The 18,912-nt window shown below is 40.2% G+C and overlaps 1 protein-coding gene across 4 annotated transcripts in view; it reads right to left on the bottom strand.

Annotated features, from left to right (window-relative positions):
- Positions 1-18,912, bottom strand: part of LOC124137861 (breakpoint cluster region protein-like) — a 100,359-nt gene that overhangs the window by 27,815 nt on the left and 53,632 nt on the right. For 3 of the 4 annotated variants that reach the window (XR_007218590.1, XR_007218591.1, XM_048385312.1), the window contains exons 3-4: positions 1,141-1,337; positions 447-569 (exon numbers count right to left, since the gene is read on the bottom strand). Coding sequence is in view for 2 of the 4 variants with exons in the window: in XM_048385312.1 (XP_048241269.1) it covers positions 447-569; positions 1,141-1,337 (320 nt within the window). In the remaining 2 variants the exon portion in view is untranslated. Of the gene's footprint in view, positions 1-446; positions 570-1,140; positions 1,338-14,075; positions 14,170-18,912 lie in introns of those variants that run through there. The other variant, XM_048385313.1, reaches the window with a different exon arrangement.

Raw genomic sequence — 18,912 nt, 5'->3', positions numbered from 1 at the left:
TTCTCCTTCTCATTGTCCCTCTGAACCATGGAAATCTTTAAAAAATGTGCATGGTTCTCTGGCAGTGAAAAACTAACTTAGTATCAATATTCATAAATTTGTATCGATACAATATTGACAATAAGAATTTATTGATATGGATTCATCGATATCGCAATACACAGTGGCATCCATATATGATGAGTGAGTGAGTGAGTGAGTTTTTGTTTTACGCAGCTTTTAGCAATATTCCAGCAATATCACGGCGGGGACACCAGAAATGGGCTTCACACATTGTACCCATGGCAGGAATCGAACCTGGGTCTTTGTCGTGACGAGCGAATGCTTTAACCACTAGGCTACCGGACCGCCCCAGTAGATATTAGGAAGAACACATGGATGTACGGGATACGCCCCCCATATATAATGATATAAACGTAAAAGTTATCACGTGTTCATGAACTTACATGGATGAGGAGTTCGAGGATGGCGAGGTAACTCTTTTCACTCTCCAGCACGCCCTTCACGATGTACTGCCGCATCTGCAGCAGCTTGTCACGGGCAGACAACTCCTCCGGTACTCCGTCAGTCTGTGGGGATACGCAAAGATTCACATATGGACACATGATTCATTTAATGTCTTCAACAAGCTAAATGTGTGTGATAATCAGGATGAATCTAGGATATGAACCTATCCAGTGGATCCTGATATAACTAAGGGATACAACTTTGCTAAATGCAGAGCCTTCAGCCACTGGGCACCATGCACAGCCCCTTATGAATGACGTTCACACCAGCAGCGACAGAAACTGTTTTAGGCCACTAGTCCTTATAATGATAACATATAGCAAAACCCGTAAAAAATGGCAAATTTCAGGTAGTCCTTATGATACCATAACTATTGGACAGTTTGGCAAGGACTATAGGACTAGAGCCAATTTCTAATGCTAACCTGCACACTGAGTGAGTGAGTGAAAATTTAACATCGCATCAGCTTTTCTCAGCCATATAACGACAACTTGTAAGAATCTACATCAAAACATCGCTATATGCAATAAACCAGAAGTTTGTTATCCAAAGAAATTTTACACAAAACGATGGAACCATCACACTGAAAATGAACCAAGCATCTTTGGTCAAATACGGTTCAAGTTTACGTACCTCATCAAATGACACCTCCTCCTCGCCACTGCTGACCACAGGGGACTCGAGGATGACTCGCTTGATCTGGGGGGACACCGCCATAGGGATATCAGGGTGGGAGTCCCGGCACTGCTCAGGTGACCTGCTTTCTGCTTCATGATTGGCCGATGCTGGCAGTTCGGAGGCTGGGATGAACACAATGTCGGAAGCAAGGGCTGTAACAGAGAATCGAAGATTGAAAACACTATCAAATGAATATAGTTGCTATTAAACACCACTGTCTTAGTTTTTACTGTAATTATTGGGGACTGGATTGCTCCTAACTATAAGGCAAAGCAGATAGAAAGTGTTTTTACTTTTTGACAACCTTGTAGACTAAGTTTGGTTCAGAGATTCCAAGGCTGTCCTTCAGAATAGATTATTATTTTCATGCTCTACCTGGTGAGTGAGTGAGTGAGTGAGTGAGTGAGTGAGTGAGTGAGTGAGTGCTTTACGTCACATCGGCAGTATTTCAGCCATATCGTGATGAGTCTACCTGGTATGTAAGAGCTTGGCATACAGGTAAGTAATCAGAGAATAACCAAAGAGCTACGACAATTTATAGATTATTTGTCCCAAGTACAGTAGAGTTTTTGGCGAGGAAATTACAGCATTCATTCACAAGGGGCAGATAATCCAAGTTATTCTGTATGATACTCATTGTCAATTGATGTTTGAAGTATGTACCCTACAGCAAAACTGTTGCAGTGGGTGTAGTTATGGAGTTTTTGTTGCAGTAGGCGTAGGTGAAGTCTTTGCGTTGTGTTGGGGGTAGTTTTGGAGTTTCTGTTATGTTGTGAGTTAAGTTATGGGGTTTCTGTTGCAGTAGAGGTAGCTGTGGAGTTTCTGTTGAGGTGTGAGTTAAGTTAAGAGTGAGTGATTGAGTTGGATTTAACGCCACTTTTAACTGTATTACAGTTATATCGCAGCGTGTCAGCTTTATGTGGGTGGAAAGCCCGAAGAGATGCAGGTCTCAGACATTTACCACTTCGGGAAAACCAACAAGCATGGGTATGGTGCTGACAAACCTAGAAACATAATCAGGGCGAACCAGGATTCGAACCCACAATCATAGGTTTCTGGCGTGCCCAAGGGACGCAACTCTGCACAGAGAATCGCGGTGCCTTAGACGACTGGGCCACCCGTGCTCCCGGTTGGCTTGGAGTTGGTATATAATGTATACTGTGTCTGAGTGGTGTATTCATGTCAAACTGCAGCATGGTATCTCAGTGAGCTTGCACTAAAAGACCAGGATTGCATCACGTCAGGATCTCCTCCCATAACAAGACGAAATGCCCCCGAGTTAAGTTATGGGGTTATGGGGTTTCCATTGCAGTAGGGGCAGTTGTGGAGTTTCTGTTGTGGGCGGGTAGACGACAGGGCCACCCGTGCCCCCAATACTTCATGACATACATCCTCAAGGTCTCATGTGTAATGTGACACGGTGGATCTGGTCACTGAAACTCTTGCAACATACCAGTGTCAACACACTGAGTCAGAAGTGAACAGTGAGTGATGTCCCATGATATGGTAGTTACACAATACAAGCCTACACCCACAGCTGTCATAGATGACTCACGAGTGTGATATTACATGATACAAGTTTATGCATCATACATAAGAAATGATACAAAATTAAATCATTTATAAGACATAATCTAAACAGAAAAGAAAAAGTGATCTTTTTTTATGCAAATTGTTTGACTGATGGATTCTACCAGTAGAGCAGGGCAATTTATTGTTCTCACTTATCACAAACACGTGTCATCACTGATTTTCAGTGATCCATTCATATAATTGTCACCTCTATTTTGCCTTTTACGCCCAATGGAATAGTTCATTGGATAATCGAGACTGGTTATCCTCTATCACTTCCATTTTACAGTTACAAGAGAGTTACTCTCGCTCCTAGCATACACTATCGAGGTATTCCTCATAACAGTAAGTGATTTGAGGTCTAATGCTGCTATTTCATATTTTACCCAATACCATAAACAGACTAACTTGGGTTGTAGACAGGCACACTTTCACTATTTATCTTCAGATGGATATTCAGGAATGTATGGTTTCTTAAAATCTATCCAGGGAGTTATTTTATCATAGGATTCCAAACTTAGTGCCTATGGCTGACATTTATAAGGAAACAAATCGTTATTAGGCTTAAAAATAAAACAACTGGTTCTCAGGCAAAGGTTTATGAAAATATAGTGCGGGTGGGTGGATCTTTTTATTTTCCATTGTTCATACTAGTATGTAACCAAATAAACTGCTGTGTAACCAAATAAGCTGCTGTGTAACAAAATAAGCTGCTGTGTAACAAAATAAACAATGTGTACAATCAACCTGGGAAAGGGCCTCCCTACATTAATGTATTCCTTGATGAGTAAAATACTAGAATACAGTATCTGACTACTATTGGACTTGGAATATTAAAGGACTTAAGGACTTATAAGGACATTAAAGGAGAAATAACACAATAATTAGCCTTATGATTAAAATTTGGGACTTATTTCCAAATTATTTTCCAAAATTCAGAGGTATTTTCAACATCGTATTGTAACATCAACTTCATTATGATACAATAAAACCAAGCAGAATAGCCTGTTCCTCTTCTTATTGTATACTGTAGATTTGGGCTGAATGGGAGTGAAGATAAATGTCTGTTATCTGTATGATCTGACATAACTCGGTCTTACAATTTGGAGACTATAATAAACACCTGGTGACACCTACACATCAAATCATATAGATAATAATCAGCACAAGTTCCATATCAGAAGTACACAGGTCTGTGTAAAAAAACGAATCAGCATCTCCAGGAGATAACAGCTGAGGTCAAATGGGGTTTAATGTCGCATTCAAATTTTTTGCACTTCCATAGCAAAGTGTGGCTGCATGTGACAGTCTGGGCTCATGGAGGTTTTAAAGTGCTGGGCTGAGCTACCATGCTGCAGTTTAACCTGGATACAGACTCCGAGCCGACCAGTCCTTGTTTTTCCCCTTAATGTGAAACGCCAGGCAGGGTCACAAGTACCATCTTTCAACATCTTTTGGTATGACAGGGATTGAACCACCAACCTCCCCCTCTCAAGGTCAGACGCTCTATCCACTACACCACGGAGGTGGTCTCCAGGTAGACGCTCTATCCACTACACCTCGGAGGTGGTCTCCAGGTAGACGCTCTATCCACTACACCTCGGAGGTGGTCTCCAGGTAGACGCTCTATCCACTACACCACGGAGGTGGTCTCCAGGTAGACGCTCTATCCACTACACCTCGGAGGTGGTCTCCAGGTAGACGCTCTATCCACTACACCTCGGAGGTGGTCTCCAGGTAGACGCTCTATCCACTACACCTCGGAGGTGGTCTCCAGGTAGACGCTCTATCCACTACACCATGGAGGTGGTCTCCAGGTAGACGCTCTATCCACTACACCACGGAGGTGGTCTCCAGGTAGACGCTCTATCCACTACACCACAAAGGCAGTCTCTGGGTAGACGCTCTATCCACTACACCTCGGAGGTGGTCTCCAGGTAGACGCTCTATCCACTACACCACGGAGGTGGTCTCCAGGTAGACGCTCTATCCACTACACCTCGGAGGTGGTCTCCAGGTAGACGCTCTATCCACTACACCATGGAGGTGGTCTCCAGGTAGACGCTCTATCCACTACACCACGGAGGTGGTCTCCAGGTAGACGCTCTATCCACTACACCACAAAGGCAGTCTCTGGGTAGACACTCTATCCACTACACCATAGAGGCGCTCTCTAGGTAGACGCTATATCCATTACACCACGAAAGCTATTCAGATACCAGAACTATTCACTCGTTTCATAAAATTGGTATTACACTGGTGCTTGTTAGTATTTTATTTATTACTTGCGATTTGAAACTTTTTTAGAACTTGACTGTCACATGTGAATAGGCAGATATCAACGTGATCCACAGCATAATCCAACTAAATTTAGTTTAGCAGAATAATACTTCAAACACATCAAAAGTTGACATGTGTTAATTTAATACCATGCATCAGCACACCTTTAGAATTCAGGGGTTCGTTCCACAAAGTTATAATAGCGCTAAGGTCAGCCATAATTCCATATATATAGACATGTGTCATTGCACTTAGTAACGATCGCCTTGTGAAAGGGGCCCTGCACCACAAAGTGACGGAATGTGTTGATTTTTGTTGCAAGTATGACCAGCGAAACAATGCAATGTGACGTCAGCCTAGCAACAGGGTTGATGGGTCATCGAGTGTGCAAAAGCTATCATCTCTAAACGCAATGTTGTTGAGTAAGCCCAAGAATGTTGAGAGCTTTCAATAATTGTTCTTGAAACTTGTTCCCACAGTATATTAGCAAGTGCTTTGGTAATAGTACTAATACACAATGTGTAATACAGCTGTATGTCCCTTTTAAGCCTCTCCTATGGACCAATCAGATTCCACCTCTTGTATCACTTGCATTTTTTTCAAACAAAATGGCGGCGCCCAGTCAAGATGATATGATCAACAATCAAGATCTATATTGTGATAAAACGAGTCTTACATCGTGAAGTGCATCAAATCCCACAAGCACCTTGATTAGAAACATGAAGAGATTAAGAAAATATCTGTTGACAACGGGTTGGCGGTGTACATGCTTTGCAAATCCTGCAATTGACCAAAATCAGCACGACAGTTGACGAACCGGATTTCAATTTCGTTGCGCGATTTTGATTGGACTATGCATAGACTGTTAGTCCAGCCAAAATGTAACTCCATAATACCAGCCTAGTTCGGCAAGGGTGGAAACTGGACTTTTATAGTCAGTTAACTCTCCTGCCTCGGGAAGATGCGCTATCGTTGACTAACATGCTTAATATTGATTACTGCTGCTGTACCTCACAATGAACCAGCCATGCTCTACATTCTCTCCGCTAGCATTAGGCGTGGTTCAAAACCAGACCCATACACCAGGTGTAATGTCCCACGTCACGCCATCATTGATGTTCTGAGAAGTACAGCACACTCAGACAAGCTTGTTCAATTGATCCATGACATATGCATGTTGTCTGCTAATCTTGGAGTGCAATATTTTCTCTCAATGACTCACATTTCAGCAATCGATGATTAAAATTACTTTCCAATGCTTTGAACTTGACACAGTTAGAGCATGTTTGTACAGTGACTTGTTGCAACGATGGACGGAAATAGAATCGTTTCACCAACACAGATCACGCTCAGTAAATGTGGTGACATCATTCCTCCATGTTCCAAGTACATACACGCGCTCTATTTTCCTACAATTATTTGAATTTAACAAAGTTTCTTGTGACTAATGAAACAAGACAAAAGGTGAGCAGGGCTCAATGATACTCTGACTTCGACTCCAACAAATTTCTAAGTTCAAAACATGAAAAAAGAAATATTTTCTCCAAAAAAATCCACTTCTTGAAATCAAATTTCATACTGCACCTTACCTTTTGGCATAGAAACTGAACCCCCATTTAGAAAAGAAGTTACAGGTCACTCAAACGTTGTAGCAAAAAGATATTCAAGTTCAAAACAAGAAAAAATCATATTTTTTTCAGAAAATACACAAATCAAAATTAAACTTTGCACTTTACCTCTTCTATTGGAAACTGTTCCCTAAATTTGAAAAGAATTTATGAGGTAGTTTTCTAGTTATAGGTCGCCCAAATGTTTTAGTAAAAAAGATTTAAGTGAAAAATAGCTGTAATCACACTTCGCACTGCATCTATCCTATAGGTATAAAAAGTGTTAAAGTTTGAAAAGAATCTATGCAGTAGTTTTCAAGTTATAGGTCACACACAAAAATGTCTATAAGGACAAACAAAATTCCTTGGTAGTTTATATTCCTGCCTTTTCAGGGTGGGGTATAACTACAATCTCATTGATGCTAATGTCAACGTGGAGCCATGACAGTTACTCATATGTGTCAGGCAGGGTAGTGCTGATGACAATGAATAATTACATTTCTCTAATTTCTGTTGAATAAAGTGCAAATTTGGATGCCGAATCTCAGGCATGTTATTTCTAAACCTTGTAATAATTCTGTTATTAATATTTTCACAAACATTTCTTACATTTTGTACCATAAATTGTTGTCAATCACTAAATCTAGGGGATCAAGAAATGTCATTTGTCCCAATTCTCCAGAGCTTTTAGTGCCGAACAAATATCAGTGTTCCAGAGGGCGACTTTCAGGCCACTTATAATAAGTTCAAAGCCTGGGTCAAGTTTAGAAGATAGAGACTATCACCCAAGTGTCTTCTCAGATGAAAATACATCAACATTAGTTGATAGAATTTACAATTATCTGACGCTTGCTCAGGACATTTTTACTTTTATCAACGAGTATTGATAAATTTGAGCTTGGAAGACAAGAGGGCGAGATTCTTTTTGTTACACAAAATCATTCTTCCAACTGCGTCTTGAGTGTAAATTTAGTACAGCTAACCAGAGAAGCAGAGAGATTAAAGATTATACCAACGAGATATAGCTTGATCTCAAGCAGTCTTCTGAAATCCGGGGCGGTCGGGTAGCCTAGTGGTTAAAGCGTTCGCTCGTCACGCCAAAGACCCGGGTTCGATTCCCGACATGGGTACAATGTGTGAAGCCCATTTCTGGTGTCCCCAGCCGTGATATTGCTGGAATATTGCTAAAAGCGGCGTAAAACCATACTCACTCACTCACTCACTCTTCTGAAATCCAACTGTTAAATGTAATCACAACATCTGGACCTAATATTGGGAATATCATTAAACTAAAACCTAAAGAAATGTTCAACAGACCTTTATTTATTGCCTTCTGCCTCAGTACATGGCATCGATTAAAATTCGGTACAATTCACTGAGCATCCAGATCCCACATTAACTTGCCGGGATGGTGCAAAAGCTGGATTAGCAATACCGTTAAGAAACCTTTCAGTTTTTCAGATTTCTGACATGCACAGCTGACAGTCTGTGCAGAGCTTAAACATCTGCAATTATTTCATGAGTGATTCGGCAGAAATATAATGGCTTCCGGATATTCAACAACAGTAAAATTAGCTGTGCTTTTTTATTGTGATTCTATCAATGTGTAATTCCAGACATGTTCTTCCGTGCATGAAGCCCTATCACTAGGACAGGTCACGTCATATAGCTGTCATATGTCTGTGTTACATAATTCATAGTCCCCACGGGAAGCAGATGTCATAACATGATGGCTGACTGCGCTAATCACACTAATCACGTTAGCAACAGTCCAACCAGGCCACACAAGAGTTATATCAAATTACCAGGCTTAACATTTGAGGTATGTTGTTTAAACATCAATATGTCTGGCAAAAGAAAAATTCTACAATTTTTACCAAACTAACACTTAATCATGTTAATCATTAACTAAATTACACACAGAGCAGAGATTTACCTAGGATTCTAAACTAAGTCCCCTAATTGGGAAATATCATTATTTTGTTCAAAATTGCGAAAATAATTAAAGTTCTTTTTTTTTCCTAAAATATTTTAACATTACATTCAATGCAATGATGGCAACTAAGCATAAACACCTATCTTCTATACTGGTCCTGTTATCAGTGAAATACAAGGCACCTCTACAACGCCTTAACATCAGTTAAAAATATACTACTCCCCTTTGCATAGGATATTTTTATCTTTCCATCATATACAAAACTGATTCTCATAATAGGTCAAATGTATATTTAAATAGAATTATTGCTATCCTATCAAAAGAGGAGTAATATGAAATGTGAAATGTCTAATTTCTGTTTATGGACTTAGGGCCAAATATTGGCCTGTAATCAAGTCCAGACAGATCTCTGTAGATAATGAGTGAGTGAGTGAGTTGGGTTTAACCCCGCTTTTAACATTTTTCCAGTTATATCACGGCATGTCAGCTTAATGTGGGAGGAAAGCCCTAAGTGATGCAGGTCTCAGACATTTACCACATCGGTGAAACCGAAACCCACGAGCACAGGTATGGTGCTGACAAACCTAGAAACATAATCGGCTGTAGATAATGTCTCAGTCTGACACAGGTCTCTAATTACAGCCTCTTGACCCAGACTGGGAACCAGACCGTGAAGCAGGCTTCTTTAAGTGCAGGGTAATTGTTGACTGCCAGATTAACATCATATAGATTTCGTGTCTCTGTAATCAAGGCCTATTTGCACAGACAATATATTAAGTTTCACACAGGGCACTTAAAATCTTTTACAATTATAAGTTAGACAAAATTCCTTTCCACTGTACTTTGTTTTGTTGAATGCTACACACGACTGCTCATCTTCTCAAGATTTGTTAATACTTTTATCAAAACTGAATGTTAGTCCTTCTAACTTAAACTGTTTCAATTATTACTGTAACAAAAACATTATTGTATCAATGACACAAATAAACAACACATTTACAACTCTAACTAAAGAATTAATTAAATATATCAACAAAACTCAAACTAAAGTATTTATACTGTGCAGCAAACTCCCTTTTCAATAGATTAAAAGACAAACAATATGATATATCAGAATACTTTACAGTGACATTGAGCATGATAGTTAAGCAGCCCTTGCCAAAACCGTTATTATCAATAATGCCATTTGAGATCTTGGGGTCCTGAGATTTAAATACCATAGATTTTTCATAATATAATAGTTAATATAGTTAATCTATCATGGCATGTCAGGATAATATGAAAGAATTGGGTGATCCTTAACTTATTTTAAGTAGTATACTTGTAAGTGCCTTATGACATCCACAATATCCACATTGACCAATCCTGATCCCAATCAACATTAAACTGTTTAATCAGGTGCAGTCAAACCAGACAATATTCACGCAGCCATGACCAACATGGCGAAGCTATCATCAATGATTATTCACCATTTAACCCTGATTACTCTGAGGCCATACCCCAGGCAGTCATCCACAGCATTCAATCGACATGCCTATGTCATGACTACATATTGTATTGACACCTCAGCTGATTTCATGCTCTCAATAACGCGGAACAACATGCCAACATCTCCATGTAGGGACGCACACATCACCCCATACCTATATCAACACAGAATACTATTTCTGTATAGAATAGAAATTCCAATTGGGCCAGCAGACAATAAAATAAGGTCGAGCATAGCGAAGCTTTCTTCTGCTTTATACACTGGATTTGAAAAATTCAATGGCCATTCCTCGTCTATGTGTGTATTTTGCATACATCGCATGACCTGATCTATTCTAATACAGTTTTACCGGAAGCATAGTTTTCCGTGTTGATACTGTGTAGTGTACTCAGGGTGTGGTGTGGTCGACGTCAGAGATGAAGACGACAGCAGGGGTAAACAGGGTCGAGAGCTGTGATGTCACATATTGAATGGGGTAGTCTTTACACTCTTGTGTGAGGTAAACAGGGTCGAGAGCTGTGATGTCACATATTGAATGAGGTAGTCTTTACACTTCTTGTGTGAGGAACGACAGTTGACGTCAGATCATATCTACGTCACTACAAGAGCTGTAACGTAACGTCAGACTTCAAAAATCACGCTAGCCCGAAACTACTAAATTGTGCTGAGGACAAGTCAAACTCCAATGATGGCAGTCATCACTGACACATAACATTTCAGGATTATAATTCTGATCCAGTTCACAATTCTTCAATTTTGCTACAAATATAGACTTAATAAAACTGATAGAAAATGCAAACATAGTAAACAATTTTGTCTTTTTCAAGCCGGACTTGGCCACAAACTGTGAGGACTAGTGAAATATAATCTCCAGACGTACTCTTATAAGGCTAGTCTTAAAACCCCATATAGAGGCTGAATATGCCATGTATCCAGTTCTGTAAACTCTGAATTATTTGCTTCTCTGAGTACAAGGGTGTGTCAATGGTGAGGTGTCTTTTATGTAGGATTTGAGGATGGTGAATGTTAAGAAAGAGATTGCATACCAATTTTAATTTCTATTATGCCACCCACAAATGTACATTGTTTAGCATCGACACGTTCTTGTAGATACGATACCCATATAGTTGCTTGGAGTAACCCAATTCACCAAACAGGGAAATTCACCAAACAGGGAGAATCGTAAATTGTAGGTGCAGGGCATAAAGCATGGGTATTGTGCTGACCACTGTGAGGATCAAAAACTGGACACATCGGCAAGTCACACCCATGACTACTGATACTGCCACGGAGCCACCCAGCACAGCAGCAGCATCAAGTGGACATGTGACATCATGTGGTCCTGTGTACAGCGCATAGGTCACAATTCATACAAAGTTAAGCAACATCGGTCAAACAGCGTAGTTGGACAAGATGGGTGTCTGTGTTTGATAGCAGCTTCTGAGAGTTTCTTGGGCTTCGGCCCTCAAGAGGGCATTTAACACATGTGGTGTTCCCTTAGGCAAGTGAATTTGTTTGAATTATCCTTCTGCATAACTGTAAATGGGTACCTGGTAGAAGATGTTTATGTCACTGTTAACCTGCTAGCACCAGGCAGATACTCCCCAGGGAGCTGAGAATACAAATTGAGTTCACACTGATCCAGTAGCCGGGGTAATAACAAGATCTATCTTTCTAAGTGTATTTGAAGAGATATTAATTGGAAAAGTGGTATACAAATAAATAATACAGATATAATATTGTTAAAACAACATGATTATCACGACAACATGTGCAAGATAATACGAAGATGACATCGCCATAGGTACATTATTTACCATTACGCTTTTTGCCTTACAGAAATAAATAAGCTTGAATAACTTTGGTTGGGCTCATTTTAACAGCACAATGTTCTGAACAACTGACATAACAACCAACACTATGACCATATCACCTCCCAAATGTGGCAAGGGAACACTTATCAGCCTGCATGTGTAAATATTTCCCTGTCTGTCACCCACTGCCATTGTGACCCAGGGGTCAGTTCAACCCTTATCATGTTTATCAGGACCATCGAACATTAAACCCCCAGAAATACTATCACTACTGATATCAAATATGAAAATACATCAATTACATTGTCCATACTTTATACAAGGTCGATCACTGTGATCACACTGAACACAGTGAAACACACGTACAGCATGCCAAATTCACATTTCATTTTTCTAATTGTAACGACAGAAGAGGAAATAGAAATATGACTATCAATCATAAAATGTCACTTTGACACGACCTTACTGGAATGCAAGTTAACCGCCCCGAAAATATTTCTTCTACAGTAATATGAAAACAGAGCATAAAATGATGTTTTTAATTACCTTAAAGAATGATAAAATGGATGGTTTCATAATCGACGAACGCAGGATCACAGGAACAGAGAGTAAGCTTTACACAATTATGTGAGGATGTTGGAACTCTGACTTAGAATACTGGTAGTTGCCCAGCAACCCGCCCTGGTCGTAGATGGCGACTTAATGGAAAGAGGCGACTAAATGGATCGGTTGTTTCAACTCGGTGACTTGGTGGATTGGATGTCATCAGACCCCAACGATGTGGAATATTCCTCATCATATCAATCACTGGTTTGTCTGGTTCAGACTCAATTATTTACAAGGCGCCATGATATAGCCGGAATATTTCTGACTGCAGCACAACAAACCAACTTGCAGATTAAAAATCACTAGATCCAGCCTAAAAGCCAAAAAGCTTCCCACACAGCATGAATGTAAAACCTTTTATCATATACCAAGACACTGGCATGACTTAACAACTCACTCAGGAGGGCAACTGATTTAGCCAACAGGTGTCTTCAGCAACCCATGTTTGTCTTAAGAGGTGACTAACATGATTGGGTGGTCAGACTCACTGACGTTGTTGACACATGTCATTGTATTCCAACTGAGTAGACCGATGCTCATGATGTCAATCACTGGATTGTCTGGTCCAGACTTGATTATTTACAGGTTGCCATCATATATATCTGGAATATTTCTGAGTGCAGGATTAAACAACAAACAAACAAACAAATAAACATGAAAAGTCAGCAAAAACCCACTCCAACATGGGGGGGGGAGATACATGCAGACAAAACAAACAATGATGTCGGCATCAGGACAAGAGCAATTCTGAGATTCTGCAGTATTCCAGGTCAAGGAAAGAAGGAAATCTTCTCCACATTTCCATGAATAAAGACAACGTATCGGAACACAGTTCAAGATACAGAAATGTGTGCTCACCCAACAGATACCTTTAACCAGTCTGTGACTTCAGCCACAAAGTAAGGATAAGATTTATGGATGAAACAACTTCTTTATTACAATTAGGAGCGATGTTTCGGTGTAGGTTCTAACACCGTTATCAAGCAATTTGGAACCTACTTTGCTCCTAATTGTAATAAAGAAGTTGTTCATCCATAAATCTTATCCTTACATAGTACTCAAACTTCTAAATGCCTCTCAAAGAAGTCACTAGTCTCAAGCCTGAGTAAAAACTGTAAACTGAAATGGGGTTTAACGTCGCGTCCAAGATTATTGCACTTATATAGCGACGTGCATGTACATGTGTGTGTTTGTGTGGCTGCTTGTACTAGTCCGGACTGATGCTGATTTATAGTGCTAGCTCACTGAGATACCATGCCGCAGTTTTACATGAATACCCACTCAAACACAGTATACTGACTCCGAGCCGACCAGTTTAGGCTGTTTAAGCCCCTTAATGCCGAGCGCAAGACAGGGTAACAACAAGTACCATCTTTTAACGTCTTTTGGAATGACGCGGCAGGGAATCGAACCCCGGACCTTCCGCTTTCAGGGCGGACGCTCTACCACTAGACCACGGAGGTGGTCTATTATTTAGAGATTGGTCTAGAAGTTGGTCAGGGGGCCTTATAGGAGTTGGACGCTTAACATGGTGATTACGGTAACCCCATGGCATCCAATCAACAGAATTAATGTCTGATACTCACTCATCCTCTGTACGTGGACTGTACGAACCAAGTGTGCCTGGTTCTGAGTGTAGTGGGTCTGGCCAGTGAGCTACTCTCTCAACATCAACATCAAAATCACACTTAGGTGTGGTGATACTAACCAATCCCCCCAATCCCCCCAAACCTGAACCTTGTCATCATTATCCTCCCTACACTATAAATAGTATCTGGTTTACATAATTGTTTTTTGTTTGTGTGTTGTTTAACACCGCACTCAGCAATATTCCACTCAGCAAATATGAATTTAAACAGCTGTTTCTCAATCAACATGACAACGTTCCATTATCCATTACAAAAATAATTTTACGATAAAAACAACAAAATGACAACAATCTCGTCAATCATGCACAACAACAACCCATCACATGCAGACATATTGTGAGCATCGCCTGTGACGTCACAACACCGCTGTACACTCTCCCTACATCACCCTTCACGGGTCACTGCTAGAATGCTCCACCCAGCACTCGCATTCATTTTCCCGTGACGGAAATACACTTTTAGGATATTAAATTGAAACGTGACAACACACCCAGTGTGACTACAGATACACTTCGAAATACATAATATTCAAATTAAAAGGTGTGGGGTTCTCCTTATCATGCTTATCGTAGACCCCTCCCCACTCTCCTCCGTGTTGACATAAGAACAAGATCTGAAGGATGACACAGAAGGAGTTTTCATGAAGACTTTCCATAGCACAACAAGGATAAATGCCAAGCTAAGAAACTGGTTTGATATAAACTTAAAACACTTGGTTAAAAGGTTTGTTAGTACATGTAGTTGAGAGTTAAAGGATGCTTTTTAAAGGGATTGCCATGGCAGTGATGGCACACTGCCTCATGAAGGCAATAGTCAGACAATTGCATCAAGTATATAATTTATACTACTCCACTTTTGATGAGGATATTTTTAGCAATCCATGAAACACAAAAATGATTTTCATAACATGTCAAGTATGTCATCCCTATCACAATTAGTAAACAGTAAAAGAACATCCTGTACAATCAGTTTCTCACAAGGACATATCAGTACCTTGAGTATGAGTAATGTGTTAACTATACTACCCAACAGTTGATGGGACACTAACATATTTCATACTGTGACAACATGCTGACAATAATTTACGTATTGAACAGAGTATTTATGTTTAATCTACTTCAAAACAGGGATTGAATTAACACGCCCGTTAAATTACAAAGTGAGTATGGTTGTACGCCGCTTTTAGCAATATTCCAGCAATATCACACCAGAAATGGGCTTCACATATTGTACCCATGTCGGGAATCGAACCCGGGTCTTCGGCGTGACAAGCGAACGCTTTAACCACTAGGCTACCCCACTGCCCTAAAATTACAAAGGGTTTGCTGAAACGTAAAGTATATGCCAAATCTGGCTAGTCAAGATTTCACCCGTTCTCCATATACGTATATATTTTTTAATTGGACATTGCTCGTTAATTATGTTATTTCGATGAGAAAATATTTAGGGGGTGAGGTCGTGTGGATGGTTAACTCAAAGAAAGATGTATGTTGATCATCTCTGTAGAATGACAACCAGCTGCCATTTTGTAATGTCGTGAACAACAACATATTTATTTGCTCATAAATAACCACGGATTGAGGCAAATATCATTTAATCTCAAAGTGCAGGGAAAGGAGTTTCAGGGCTGAGGAGTTCAAAAACTTCCAGAGACCTGTTAGGTGGCTATGCTACTACAGGTTTTGCCACATTGCGGCCTCCACCATTTAGTTGCAGGCCAGTTTGGAGAAGGGCCAGTAACTTTAAATGCAAGTCCTGCTGGCGACATACAAAATTGATTTTAAATCTACCCCTGCAAATGAACCTGTACATGTTCACTTCCAGGGCAAATTTGAATACTATTTGTACAACAACATATCTGAACAATCAGTCACATTCAGACCCCACATGGATCGTAACTCCCAAACCCTAACCACAGTATACTTAAGCAATGTACACATCCTGACATCATATCCCACAATCCTCATCTTCACACACAGCAACATCTTGACACCAGAAAGCAATCAACTAATTGCCTAGTTTCATCGATGATGGACATCGGACTTAATACCATTGTTGTGCCAGGATTTGAGGGAGTACCTCTCGGCTTTCTCCAAGTCATGACAAACGTGCCCAACCCAGAAGAAAATGGCCGCTACAGTAATGGACAGTGATAATGGTAAATGCATGCCTTGTTATCCGATCTCGTGGAACAAACAGAGCTGGACAGGTCACTGTAGCTAAATACACTGCATTAGGAATATGAGGAAAACTTCAAACCAAAGTAAATGAAACTTCATCTCCATGAGATCGAGGGAGTGAGAGACTATTGGTTAACGATGCTCAAAACAGTCCTGTTCCTGGACACATAAGCATGTCAGCTTGAGTGAGTGAGTGAGTTTGGTTGTACGCCGCTTTTAGCAATATTCCAGCAATATCACGGCGGGGGACACCAGAAATGGGCTTCACACATTGTACCCATGTCGGGAATCGAACCCGGGTCTTCGGCGTGAAGAGCGAACGCTTTAACCACTAGGCTACCCGACCGCCCCCATGTCAGCTTGAAGTGGGTTGGTTGGTTGGTTGGTTGTTTAACGCCGCACTCAGTAATATTCCAGCTATATGGTGGCAGTCTGTAAATAATCGAGTCTGGACCAGACAATCCAGTGATTAATATCATGAGCATCGATCCATGCAATTGGGATCAATGACATGCATCCACCAAGTCAGCGAGCATGACCACCCGATCCCGTTAGTCGCCTCTTAGGACAAGCATGGGAGTCCAAGTCCAAGTGATGAAGGCTAGAGACTCTTACAAGGATGGTTATTAGTGAGTGAGTGAGTTGGGTTTAACCCTGCTTTTAACAGTATTCCAGTTATATCACGGCATGTCAGCTTAATGTGGGAGGAAAGCCCAAAGTGTTGCAGGTCTCAGATGTTTACCACTTCAGTGAAACCCACGGGCACAGGTTTATAATAGTGGGATGGTTATTAACATGATGAAGGGAGACTAACAGTGTTAGAATATGACACTAGTCCTGTAGTCCTTGCCAAACTGTCCAATAGTTTAGGGATCCTAAGGACTCGCAGAAATTTGAAATTTTTAAGGGGTTTGCTATTACATGCACAGACTTACATAAGCCTATGCTATATGTTATCATTATAAGGACTAGTGGACTAAAAATGTTAGTTTCTACCACTTACTAACCACGATGTTAATCAAAATTGGCTCAAATGAGGAAGGCTTAAAAACACATCTGTCACCATTGGAACACTAAAATGGCCATTGAAAGACTAAAGAAGTTGTCATCCAAGTATTGCTGGTCCTCATCAGGAAAATCATCTTACACCGTTCTTCTTTCATCAAGTTCACCATGGTAACGATCATGCATGCTTCTGTGGTGCATACATCATACTCCTCATCTTCACCCAAACCCATTTTCCAGCAACACTGATCACAGACTTTCCACAACCCTTGAAACAATCTACAACAAACCGACTCTGTCCGTAACACCTGGCTCAGGTGACCATGAGGAGGCCATCAATCAATGCAGTACTAACGAGCTAGCTTACCTGTACCTGACACAGGTGTACTGATCTCTCTGACCTCACCTGGACACTGGCCAACAGGTGGTCAAGACAAACACAGGTGATTACCTGAGTCATGCGTTGCACATACAAACACGGTCTGTATTGTACAACACTAGGCACATAGTGGGATGACGTCAGCTCAGGTAAAACTGGATTCCATTGACCTGTATCATTGACCATAATTTCACTTGAAAACCCTGACTTTTTTCATCATATCTGTAACCAGTCATCAAGAAAGGTAATTTAAACTTAAATATAAAAAAGAAGTATCGTGTTATGTTTATTAACAGAAACCGATTTCCATTGACCAAACTGACCATAATTTCACTTGAAACCGTAATATATTAATATTTGTAAACACTCATCAAAAAAGATCATTTAAGAATTGAACGTCAGTTTGGATGGGTTCATTGAAGTGTGAACGATTTAAAAGCGCTGGTTAAACTGTGACATTAAACACCAGAACTAAAGCATTTATTATTTTAAAGTCAGATGAAATGTTACAAGACCAGGCAAAAATACCTGGTACTAAATTAATTATATTCCTGATAAATGCAGGGATTAAAAAGAAAATAGAAAAATGAGTTGATTGTAAACACCAATCGAGAATTCGGGGAAACCCTGGAAAGTAGTTCCGGCAAAAGTTCACATGATCAATTTCACAAAAAATTGTTCACATCGTGCGAACTTTTCAGTCCATTTACAGGAGTGTGAACTCCAAAAATCAGATCATGTGACCACCTATTCAGCCAATAAGCATGAAAGAAACGTATCAAATTATTTAAACTTGAATTTTTAAAAATCTTCACCTTCCCATACCATGGATACCTACCTATATATATATGTTGCGGGCATGTTACAGAAACGTTTTTTTGAAAGGGGTCAGCCATGATGATGTGAAATGTCTTTGGACTTGCATTATAGTAGTGAACTTGAAACGCTACCACACATTTTGCAACAATATTTGACTGACAAAAATCCTAGGGGTCTTTAAAAGTGTACCCAAAGTGTATTGTCTTGAAATGATACAGAAAAAATGAATTGTGTATCGTCACATGAAAACTCACGATGTACTGGTGCACCGATGTATCGTTCCATCCCTAAATATGGCAATGAGTAATATAAAGAATAACCTACCCAAAACTCATAATTACGGATTACCTGTCAATCATGAATGAACGCTGTAAGTCCCTCGCAAATATCC

This window comes from Haliotis rufescens, unplaced genomic scaffold, assembly GCF_023055435.1.
Source record: "Haliotis rufescens isolate VD_foot unplaced genomic scaffold, xgHalRufe1.0.p SCAF_57, whole genome shotgun sequence".
Taxonomy (NCBI): domain Eukaryota; kingdom Metazoa; phylum Mollusca; class Gastropoda; order Lepetellida; family Haliotidae; genus Haliotis; species Haliotis rufescens.
This window is presented reverse-complemented; position numbering and strand designations above follow the sequence as displayed.